General features: G+C 38.3%; 1 protein-coding gene across 11 annotated transcripts; it reads left to right on the top strand.

The window, feature by feature from the left end:
• Positions 1–6: 6 nt before the first annotated feature.
• On the top strand, positions 7–5,786 carry LOC107158739 (zinc finger protein 709-like). 11 transcript variants are annotated; one of them, XM_048797415.1, is made up of 5 exons: positions 7–1,376; positions 1,550–1,610; positions 2,286–4,000; positions 4,169–4,204; positions 4,959–5,786. In XM_048797415.1, exons 1-5 carry the CDS (start codon positions 1,343–1,345, stop codon positions 5,123–5,125), a joined length of 2,013 nt encoding a protein of 670 aa, XP_048653372.1. In that variant the 5' UTR covers positions 7–1,342; the 3' UTR covers positions 5,126–5,786. The 11 variants fall into 11 exon arrangements, with proteins under 11 accessions (XP_048653372.1, XP_048653371.1, XP_048653370.1 ...); XM_048797414.1 differs by having other exon boundaries at positions 2,286–4,204; XM_048797413.1 differs by having other exon boundaries at positions 2,286–4,204; positions 4,709–5,786.
• The last annotated feature ends 6,237 nt before the right edge of the window (positions 5,787–12,023 follow it).

Raw genomic sequence — 12,023 nt, 5'->3', positions numbered from 1 at the left:
AAATCATAGCCTGCTTAGAGACCCACATGGAGTGGCCTGTTTCACAAGCAGTCAGCGTCGGATAGTTCAGGATTCTGGGCTGCAAACCTGCTGCTTTAACACACCCTGAAAGTGCTTGTGCCTGAGGTTTCCTTTCACCAGCTGTGCTACAGGAACGAGGAATCTCTTTCATGACAGACCACCATTGTACATGTGGCCTATCTTGATCAAAGTGTCCTTGAGCAGAACGGTGGTATGTGTCTCATGACTGTAGATGATCTGAGTGAGACATCTGCTGTTCAGAAGAGTTTGAGAATCATTGGACATTCATGGTTGCCCTGAGGTTTGGGAAAGGATTTTCTGCTGTTAAGAAAACTATTTTTCAAACCGATATAATTTTGTAAGGCTGTTTTTTGGACAAGATAACATCTTGGGGTCATCGAGTTCTTTCTGAGACACATGCCATCTTTCCACACACCCCATTCTGCTTTGACATTAACCACCAGAAATTATTATATTGTTGTGTTTATTAATCATTGTGCTTGATTACTAATTGGGTAAATTTGTTCTGGAGTAAAGCACCTGCAAACTTCTAGTTGTCCTCAGTGTAATCACACAAGTTGAGCTCAGTCCCCAGTGAACACATTGTGACAATCTGTGTGGAAGATGATCTAACTGTTGTCTATAAGGGAAAGTCTTTAGTGACTCCATACTCTGAGGGTGTGGGTTAGGGCTGATTCTAGGCACTTCTTTAAGGATGGAACAATTGGCTTTCAGAAGGAAACAGGAGATCAGTAAATACCATGTTGTCTATATTAAGTGTGTAGGCCCAGTGAGCCACTGTGGTTGGCAGGTTCTCTCAAATGCTGAGTTTTGTGATCCCAGCAATTTCCAACTCAGTCAGCTTTCTTTTCTAAGGGTAAGTAATAAGGAGGGTGCTAATATTAGCTCTCTACTGCACAGGATGTTGGTAAGAAGGTGATAGAGATGCAATCAACAAATAAGATAAGGGTGACCCGGGAGCCCCTCTTACTTCCTATGAACTCACCAAAGGAAGGGTGTACAACACTCTACTATTTACCTTGTGTGGGGCCCAAATCTAGTGTTGGAGTGGCTGTGAAGAATTAAATGCACTGGAGATTTCAATGACCAAATCGTGGAATTAATCGAGAGGCCAGGGAATCATGTGAACATCATGCATGTTGAGTATAGATTTCTCATGCTGTGAAATCTCTCCTGTTCTCCACTACACATTTGTGGGATATTTTAGATCTCAGTGACCTTTGAGGATGTGGCTGTGAACTTCATACAGGAGGAGTGGGATTTGCTGGATGCTTCCCAGAAGAACCTTTACAGAGATGTGATGCTGGAAGTCCTCAGAAACCTGGCATCTATAGGTAATAATTTGTGCATTTACTTAATTAGAGAATTTGTGTTCATTTTTTTTTTATTTATGTAGAACATGAAAAGACAATCAGTTGGTGAATTATTGTAGCATAAAATGCACCATGAATTTGGAAAAGCATTTCTAGCTCCTAGAAATTTATAATGTTTTTGTTTGGTATTTTAGGAATCAAATGTGATGAGAAGAACATTGAATATCAGATCAAAAATTTTGGGAGCAATCAAAGGTAATTATACTCACAAGAGGAATCCTTGAGGGAATCTGGGGATATCATATAATTTTTAAAACCAATGCAAGAAATTTGCACAACTTTAAATGTATTTATTCTTATAAGATTTTTTACCAGAAATATGTACTTCACTGGGACTGGGGTTGTGGTTCAGTGGTAGAGAGCTTGCCTTGCATGCTTGAGGCACTGGGTTCTCTTCTCAGCACCACATTTAAATCAATAAAGTCCATTGTCAACTGAAATAAATTTATTTATTTATATATATATATATATTTATATATATAAATATATTATATATATATGTATGTATATATATATGATATTAAGTCTATTCAAGGTGCTTGACATGCAAAAATTATTATGAAATTGCATATGTGAGTATAACTATTTGGATAATGACCATAGGCAAGCTGTGTTGCAAAGCATTGTTTCCTCTCAATCTCTTTATTTTCCGGCAATTTGAACAAGTTTGAAAATCCTAGGCTTTACCTCATGTTGGAAGTGACGTTAACCTAGGACCTTAAATAAATACAACATCATGAATTAATCAAGTATTAATAATGTGCTGGTCATGAGATCCCAATTCTTAAGCAAAGAAAAAATTTAATAGAGTAAATTCATGTGACTGCATTATGTGTGCCAAAGACTTCATATGCCCTTCATTCCTCATAGGCAGATCACATCTCATTGTGGACCCGAGTGCTACAAGAATGAAGAATGTGAAGAGAAGCCATGTGAATTGAAACAATACAGGAGGAAATCTCTGGTTTCTCTCAAAAGTGTTCACACACAAATGTTAACACAAACTGGAGATGGACCCTATGAAAGTACAGTATGTGGGAATGTCATCAGTTGTTCCAATGACATTGAGAGGCATGAAGATTCTCATACTGGGTGGCAACCTGATGAATGTCAACAATGTGATGAAGCCTCATCTTCTCCCACAGATGTTCAAAGTCACACAAAAACACATAGGGGAGGTAAAGCTTTTCAATGTGAGGTATGTGGGAAAGCCTTTCATTCCCCCACTTTATTTAGAAAACATGAAAGAACTCATTCTGGAGAGAAATCCCATGAAGGTAAAGAAGGTGGTAAAACCTTGGTTTCACCCACAGGTCTTCACAGTCACGTGATCACGCACACTGGGAAAGTACTTTTCAAATGTAACGTATGTGGGAAAGACTTTGCTTACCGAAGTTTATTTAGAATACATCAGAGAAAACATACTAGAGAGAAACCCTATGAAAGTCAACAATGTGGAGAAGCCTACACTACTTCATCTTACCTTCAGATACATGAACAAATCCATACTGGCGAGAGGACCAATGAATGCCAACAATGTGGGAAAGTCTTCACTACTTCTTCTTCCCTTCACAGACATGAACGGACGCATACTGGAGAGAAGCCCTATGAATGTGAACAGTGTGGCAAAGCCTTCACTAACTCCTCTATACTTCACAGACATGAAAAAACTCATACTGGGGAGAAGCCCTATGAATGTCAACAATGTGGGAAAGCCTTCAGTACTTCTTCCTACCTTCAGATACATGAGCGGTCTCATAGTGGGGAGAAGCCCTATGAATGTAAGCAGTGTGGCAAAGCCTTCACTAACTCCTCTATACTTCGCAGACATGAAAGAACACATATGAAAAAGAAACCCTATAAATGTCAACAATGTGGCAAAGCCTTCACTACTTTGTCTTACCTTCAGATACATGAACAAATCCATACTGGAGAGAAGCCCAATGAATGCCAACAATGTGGAAAAGTCTTCACTACTTCTTCTTCCCTTCACAGACATGAACGAACGCATACCGGAGAGAAGCCCTATCAATGTCAACAATGTGGAAAAGCCTACAGTACTTCATCTTACCTTCAGATACATGAACAAATCCATACTGGAGAGAAGCCCAATGAATGCCAACAATGTGGAAAAGTCTTCACTACTTCTTTTTCCCTTCACAGACATGAACGAACGCATACCGGAGAGAAGCCCTATCAATGTCAACAATGTGGAAAAGCCTACAGTACTTCATCTTACCTTCAGATACATGAACAAATCCATACTGGAGAGAAGCCCAATGAATGCCAACAATGTGGAAAAGTCTTCACTACTTCTTTTTCCCTTCACAGACATGAACGGACGCATACTGGAGAGAAGCCCTATGAATGTAAGCAGTGTGGCAAAGCCTTCACTCAGTCCTCTAAACTTCACAGACATGAACGAATGCATACTGGAGAGAAGCTGTATGAATGTAAGCAGTGTGGCAAAGCCTTCACTAAGTCCTCTAAACTTCACAGACATGAACGAATGCATACTGGAGAGAAGCCCTATGAATGTAAGCAGTGTGGCAAAGCCTTCACTAAGTCCTCTAAACTTCACAGACATGAACGAATGCATACTGGAGAGAAGCTGTATGAATGTAAGCAGTGTGGCAAAGCCTTCACTATGTCCTCTAAACTTCACAGACATGAACGAATGCATACTGGAGAGAAGCCCTATGAATGTAAGCAGTGTGGCAAAGCCTTCACTCAGTCCACTCACCTTCACTCACATGAAAAAACTCATACTGGGGAGAAGCCCTATGAATGTCAACAATGTGGGAAAGCCTTCAGTACTTCTTCCTACCTTCAGATACATGAGCGGTCTCATAGTGGGGAGAAGCCCTATGGATGTAAGCAGTGTGGCAAAGCCTTCACTGACTCCTGTAAACTTCACAGACATGAAAGAACACATACTAGAGAGAAACCCTATGAATGTCAACAATGTGGCAAAGCCTGCACTACTTTGTCTTACCTTCAGATACATGAACAAATCCATACTGGAGAGAATCCCAATGAATGCCAACAATGTGGAAAAGTCTTCACTACTTCTTTTTCCCTTCACCGACATGAATGGACGCATACTGGAGAGAAGCCCTATGAATGTAAGCAGTGTGGCAAATCTTTTGCTCTATCGTCTACCCTTCACTCACATGAAAAAACTCATACGAAAAAGAAACCATATGAATGTCAACAATGTGGAAAAGTCTTCACTACTTCTTTTTCCCTTCACCGACATGAATGGACGCATACTGGAGAGAAGCCCTATGAATGTAAGCAGTGTGGCAAAGCTTTCGCTCAATCCCATCATCTTCACAGACATGCAAAAACGCATACTGAAGAGAAGTCTTATGAATATCAACAATGTGGAGAACCCCTTGACACATCCAGTGAACCTCACGTACATGGAAGTATTCATGCAGAAGAGAAGCCTAATGAATACCAACAATGTGGAAAAGTCTTTTTCTTGTTTTTTCTTTCACAGACATGAAGGGACTCACACTCAAGAGAAACCCTATCAATGTAAGCAGTGTGGCAAAGCCTTCACTCAGTCCTCTCATGTTTGCTCACATGAACGAACTCACACTGGAGAGAAGCCCTATGAATGTCAACAATGGGGAATAGCCTTGGCTATATCCCATCAGCTTCACTTACATGAACAAACTCATATTGCAAAGAAATTGTACTGATGAAAACAATTGGCAAAGTCTTCTGTTATTACTGTTCTTCTCATCAACATGTTGGAAGTTTACTGGAGAAAAATTCTTTAAATGTGAAATGTGGTGGATCAATATTTCTTGTCCCCTTCAAACAAAAACAAAGGGCTCACTCTGCTGAATATTGTACTGGGGATTGTACTGGAGATTTGGTCAAGTGGCACTCTGCCACTGAGACACATCCTCATTCTTTTTTATATTTTTAATTTTGAGACAGAGACTTGCTGAGTTCCTTAGGGTTGTTCTAAAATGCTGAGGCTGACCCCAACTTGTGATCCTTCAGCCTAAGCCTCCCAAGTCTCTGGGATTAAATGCATACATCACCACATCTGGATGAATAACTGTTTAAATGTGAAAAAATATGGCAAATCATTCCATTTTCCCTGTTGTCTTCAAAGCCATTTCCCTCACTGGAAAATAAACACTCTGAATGGGGACGATTTGCTATACTCTATCAGCTTCATGTTCTAGACCTATTTTTCTTCTCTTTTATGAAAATTCTCATGGAGAGAAGCCCTATGAATGGAAAAAATGTGGGAAATCTTTTAATTTTTGCAGTTTATTCTGAGTACTAGAAAGATTCTTTTGGAAAGATTCATGCCAAAATGAATAAATCCTATGCAAGTAAGAAATACCCAGGGTTCAGATGTTTTAGTTTTGTTCAGTTGTATTAAAAAAATATATATTGTAGAAAATCCTGTGGATAAGCCATGTTGGGCTGTACTTAATTTTGACAGTTTTATTCAAATACATAAAAGGATTTACATCTTTACATCTGGGCTGGGGATGTGTCTCAAGCGGTAGCGTGCTCTCCTCGCAATCGTGCGGCCCGGGTTCGATCCTCAGCACCACATACAAAGATGTTGTGTCCGCCGAAAACTTAAAAGTAAATAAAGAAATAAATATTTTAAAAATTTTTTTAAAAAAAGGATTTACATCTGGGAAAACCCGTCTGCTCTTTATCTATTTATTTATTTATTTTGGATAAAGAAATTGCAGCAGAATGCATTACAATTCTTATTACACATATATACCACAATTACTCATATCTGTATATAAAGAATTTTGACACCCAATTCATGTCTTTATACGTGCACTTTGTATAATGATGTCCTTCACATTCCATCATCCTTGCTAATCCTCTGTCCCCTCCTTTTCGCTCCCAGTCCTCTGCTTTGTCTACCATTCATCTAATCCTTCCATGCTCCCCCCTATGTACCCCCTATGAGTCAGCCTCCTTATATCAGAGAAAACATTCAGCATTTGTTTTTTGGGGATTGGCTAACTTCACTTAGCGTTATCTTCTCCAATGCCATCTATTTACCTGCAGATGCCATGATTTTATTTTATTTTTTATTGCTGATTAAAGTTCCATTGTGTATATATGCCACATTTTTTAATCCATTCATCCACTGAAGGGTATCTAGGATGACTCCACAGTTTAGCTCTTGTGAATTGTGCTGCTATAAACATTGATGTGGCTGTGTCCCTGTAGTATGGTGTTTTTTAAGTTCTTTGGGGAAGTCTGAGGAGAGGGATTGCTGGGTCAAATGGTGGTTTCATTCCCAGATTTCCAAGGAATCTCCACACTGCTTTCCAAATTGGCTGCACCAATTTGGAAGTCCCACCAGCAAGGTAAGAGGGTACCTTTTCCCCTGCATCCTCACCAACACTTATTGTTGTTTGTCTTCATAATAGCTCTCATTCTGACTGGAGGGAGGTGATAGATTAGAGAAGTTTTGATTTGCATTTCTCTAATTGCTAGAGAGGATAAGCATTTTTTCATATACATGTTGACTGATTTTATATTCTCTTCTGAGAAGTGTCTGTTCACGTCCTTGGCCCATTTGTTGATTGGGTTATTTGTTTTTTTGTTGCTTAGCTTTTTGAGTTCTTTGTATACAATAGAGATTAGTGCTCTGTCTGAAGTGTGAGGGGTAAAAACTTGTTCCTTCAGTGTAGGCTTTCTGTTCACCTCACAGATTGTTTCTTTTGCTGAGAAGAAACTTTTTAGGTTGATTCCATCCCATTTATTGATTGTTGGTTTTAATTCTTGGGCTATAGGAAGTTGGGGCCTAATCCCACACGATGAATATTACAGACTACTTTTTCTTCTATTAGATGCAGAGTCTCTGGTTTAATTCCTAGGTCCTTGGTCCATTTTGATTTGCACTTTGTGCATGGTGAGACCTAGGGATTTCATTTTATGTTGTTGCTTATGGATTTCCAGTTTTCCTAGCACAATTTGTTGAAGATGCTTTTTTCTCCAGTGCATGTTTTTGGCACCTTTGTCTAATATAAGATAATTGTAATTTTCTGGGTTAGTGTCTGTGTCCTCTATTCTGTTCCATTGGTCTACCAGTCTCTTTTGGTGCCAACACCATGCTGTTTTTGTTATTATTTCTCTGTAGTATAGTTTAAGATCTGGTATAGAGATGCCACCTACTTCAGTCTAAGGATTGTTTTAGCTATTCTTCATGTCTTATTTTTCCAGATGAATTTCATGATTGCTTTTTCTATTTGTATGAGGAATGCCTGGGGGATTTTGATGGGAATTGCATTATATCTGTATAATGCTTTTGGTAGTATGGTCATTTTGATCATATTATTTCTGCCTATCCAAAAGCAAGTTAGATGTTTTCATCTTCTGAGGTCTTCTTTGATTTCTCTCTTTATGGTTCTGTAGTTTTCATTGTATAGATCTTTTACTTCTTTCATTAAGTTGATTCTCAAGTATTTTTTTTTTTTTGAGGATATTGTGAATTGGGTAGTCTTTCTCATTTCCTTCTCAGAGTCTTTGTCACTGATATACAGAAATGCCTTTGATTTATGGGTGTTGATTTTATGTCCTGCTACTTTGCTTAATTCATTTACCAGTTCTAGAATTTTTCTGGTGGAGTTTTTTGGTTCTTCTAGATATAGAATCATATCATCAGCAAATAGTGCCAATTTAAGTTCTTCTTTTCCTATACATATCCCTTTGATTCCTTTCATTTGTGTAATCGCTCTGGCCAGCATTTCAAGAACTATGTTGAATAGAAGTGGTGAAAGAGGGCAGCCCTGTCTTGTTCCAGTTTTTAGAGAAAATGCCGTCAATTTTTCTCTGTTTAGAATGATGTTGTCTTGAGGCTTAGCATAGATAGCCTTTACGATGTTGAGATATGTTACTGTTATCTCTAGTTGTTCTAGTGTCTTGAGCATAAAGGGGTGCTGTATTTTGTCAAATGTTTTTTCTGCATCTATTGAGATGATCATATGATTCTTATCTTTGGGTCTATTGATGTCATAAATTACATTGATAGATTTGCGTAAGTTGAACCAATCTTGCATCTCTAGGATGAATCCCACTTAATCATATTGCACAATCTTGGTAAGCTCTGTTTTCTATTTTATCACTTGATATTGGTCTGTTTCAATTGTGTATGTCTTCCTGATTCAATCTGGGCAGATCGTATGACTTAAGAAATTTGTTGATAGCTTCAATGTCTTCCATTCTCTGTATTTCTGTCATATCTGTTGTAATATTATCATTTTCATCATGTATATGGGTAATTTGAGTTCTCTCTCTCTCTCTCATTCTCTTTTTTAGCATGGCTAAGAGTCTGTCAATTTTTTTTTATTTTTTCAAAGAACCAACTTTTTCTGTCCATATTGTCAACTGTTTCTTTGGTTTCAATTTTATTGATTTCAGCTCTAATTTTAATTATTTTTTGCCTTCTACTGCTTTTGCTGCTGGTTTGTTCCTATTTTTTTTAGGGCTTTGAGAGGTAGTGTGAGGTCATTTTTTTTCTTTGAAGGAATGAACTCCATGCAATGAATTTTCCTCTTAGTACTGCTTTCATAGTGTCTCAGATTTCCATCGGTTGTTTCTATTTTCTTATTTACCCCTAAGAAATTGTTAATCCCCTCCTTGATTCCTTTTGCAATGCATTGTTCATTCAGTAGCCTATCGTTTAGTCTCCAGGTGATGGAGAAATTTTTACTTTTTATTTTCTTTTTGATTCCCAATTCCATTTAATTATGATCTGATGAAATGTATGGTAGTGTCTCTACTTTTCTATATTTGCTAAGAGTTGCTTTGTGGCATAGTATATGTTCTATTTTAGAGAAGGATCCATGTGCTACTGAGAAGAAGGTGTTTCTGTTTGATGCAGGTTGAAATATTCTATATGTGTCAGTTAAGTCTAAATTATTGATTATGTTATTGAGTTTTATAGTTTTTTTATTCAACTTTTGTTTGGAAGATCTGTGCAGTGGTGAGAGAGGTGTGTTAAAGTCACCCAAGATTATTGTGTTGTGGTCAGTTTGACTCTTGAACTTGAGAAGAGTTTGTTTGAACATAGCTGCACCATTGTTTGGGGTATATATATTTATGATTGTTACATCTTCTTGGTGTATGGTTCCCTTGAGCAGTATGTAATGTCCATCTTTATCCCGTTTCATTCCTTTTGGCTTGAAGTCTCCTTTATTTGATATGAGTATGGAAAACCCTGCTTACTTGTGCAGTCCATGTGAGTGGTATGGTTTTTCCCAACGTTACACCTTCAGTCAGTGTATGTCTTTTTCTATCAGATGAGCCTCCTGGAGACAGCATCTTGTTGGTTCCTTTTTTTTTTTTAATCCAGTCTGCTAGCTTATGTCTTGTGATTGGTGAGTTTAATCCATTAGCTTTCAGGGTTATTATTGAGAAATGGTTTGTATTTCCAGCCATATTTGTTTATTTTTGTTATTTAACTTGACTTGATTTTCTTCTTTGATTTGTTTTTCCTTTGGGGTACTACCTTCCTCTTTTGATTTTCATTGTTGTTTTTCTTTTCCTCTTCATGGAATATTTTTCCAAGGATGTTTTGTAGTGCTGGTTTTCTAGCTATAAATTCTTTTTTACTTTTGTTTATCATGGAAGGACTTTATTTCATCTTGAAATCTAAAGCTTAGTTTTGCTGGATTCAAGATTCTTGGTTGGCACCCATTTTCTTTCAGCTTGATAGATGTTGTTCCAGGATCTTCTAGCTTTTAGGGTCTGTGATGAAAAAATCTGCCATTATCGCAACTGATTTTCCCCTATATATAATCTGATTCCTTTCTCTCATGGCTTGTAAAATTCTCTCCATATCCTGTATGGTGAGCATTTTTATTATTATGTGCCTTGGTATGGATCTGTTTTGATTTTGTACATTTGGCATCCTGTAGCCTCTTCAATTTGGATTTCCAATTCATTCTTCGGGTTTTGAAAGTTTTCTGATATTATTTCTGTGAATAGATCCTTGATTCCTTTGGTTTGGTCCTCTATGCTTCCCTCTATCCCAATAACTCCCAAATTTGGCCTTTTATGCTATCCCATTTTCTTGAATGTTCTGCTCCTGTTTCCTTACCATTTTCACTCTATGGTCTATGTTCCTTTCAAGATTATATATTTTATCTTCATTGTCTGATGTCCTGTCTTCCCTGTGGTCTTCTCTGTTCGTGATGCTTTCATTTGAGCTTTGAGTTTAGTTTATTATTTCTTTCTTTTTTTTTTTTTTAAGAGAGAGAGAGAGAGAGAATTTTAATATTTATTTTTCGGTTTTTCGGCAGACACAACATCTTTGAATGCGGTGCTGAGGATCGAACCGTGGCCGCACGCATGCCATGTGAGCTCGCTACCGCTTGAGCCATATCCCCAGCCCCTATTATTTCTTTCATTTCAAGGATTTCTATTTGTTTTTTGTTTTAGAACCTCTGTCTCCCTGTTGAGGTGATCTTTTACTTCTTGGATTTGTTTATGTAGCTCATTGTCGAAGTGATCTTTTACTGCTTGTCTTTGCTCTGTTATACCTTCTTGGCGTTTACAGGACATTTTAACCATGTATATCCTGAAATCTTTCTGTGTCCATTTTTCTGCTGTAACTGCCAATGATTCTAATGATGTGTTCTCTTGATTTGTTTGGGCACTTTCTTCCCTTGTCTTTTCATGTTACTTGTGTGTATTCCTTTCCACCTCTGTGGTTCTGGGGTGTTATTTTTTTTTTTGCCCTATAGATTTGTAGTGCTCTTGTAGGTTTGCAAGATCCCTCCTTTGTGGGGAAGGACGATGTTAACAGATCCCAATATCAACAATACATCACGTATGAACAATTTGTTGTTATGAAGACATTTACAGTTTAGTCTCAATGTCCAGAAATATTGGATTCAATTATTATTTAAAATCCTAGTTTTGTAAAAAGGTTTACAGTCTCTGGTGGTGGACAATGAACTGGGGATGTGGCAGGATGATATGTGGCTCAGAGGGAGTTCCCATCTGCCAGCCATGCTCACCAAATATGGGGAGAAAGGTGATCCAAGATGGAGCCGGTCTGCTTCCAGTGATGTGGGGGGAGCTGGGTGATGGCCTTGTGCTGTGGGTAGGTAGCAGCTGAGTGGCCTGTGTGGGAATGAGGTGCAGCCTGGAGTTCTGCAGAGGGGCTGAGAGGTGTTTCTGCTGAGCCGCTCAAGAGCTGCTTGTGGCTAGAGCTGTGGGCTTTGGGCTTAGAGTCCATTACTCGAACGCTGAGGCTCTGAATTCTGCACTGGGCTTACAGCGTGGTGATTTCTATGAAAATCGACTCTAGAGTGTATTTTCATGCTCTCTGAAATCCTGTATTTTGATGAGGTCAGACCTAGGCCACGGAACAACACAGAATGCTGCCTGTGCTGCCCACCATCTTGAATGTCCCCCCTTCTGGTCTTGACACGATATGGTACCCTTTCAACTGTCAAGGCCTCTTTAAACAGCAGGGAAGAACTCAAACTGGAGAAAAGCCTTGTATGTAGAAATGTGGTAAGACATTCGGTTGTTTCAGATCTAGTTGGACTTGTTCAGATTTGAGGGAATATTAAGTATTATTATTATTAT

Source organism: Marmota marmota, unplaced genomic scaffold (assembly GCF_001458135.2).
Source record: "Marmota marmota marmota unplaced genomic scaffold, marMar, whole genome shotgun sequence".
NCBI lineage: Eukaryota > Metazoa > Chordata > Mammalia > Rodentia > Sciuridae > Marmota > Marmota marmota.
This window is presented reverse-complemented; position numbering and strand designations above follow the sequence as displayed.

Bases quoted from the DNA above. Each gene is read 5' to 3' on its own strand.
- LOC107158739 (XM_015505232.2), top strand. From the start codon at position 1,343: ATGCTGGAAGTCCTCAGAAACCTGGCATCTATAG. The intron at 1,377-1,549 runs GTAATAATTTGT...TTGGTATTTTAG, and splicing joins CAGAAACCTGGCATCTATAG to GAATCAAATGTGATGAGAAG. The intron at 1,611-2,285 runs GTAATTATACTC...CATTCCTCATAG, and splicing joins AATTTTGGGAGCAATCAAAG to GCAGATCACATCTCATTGTG.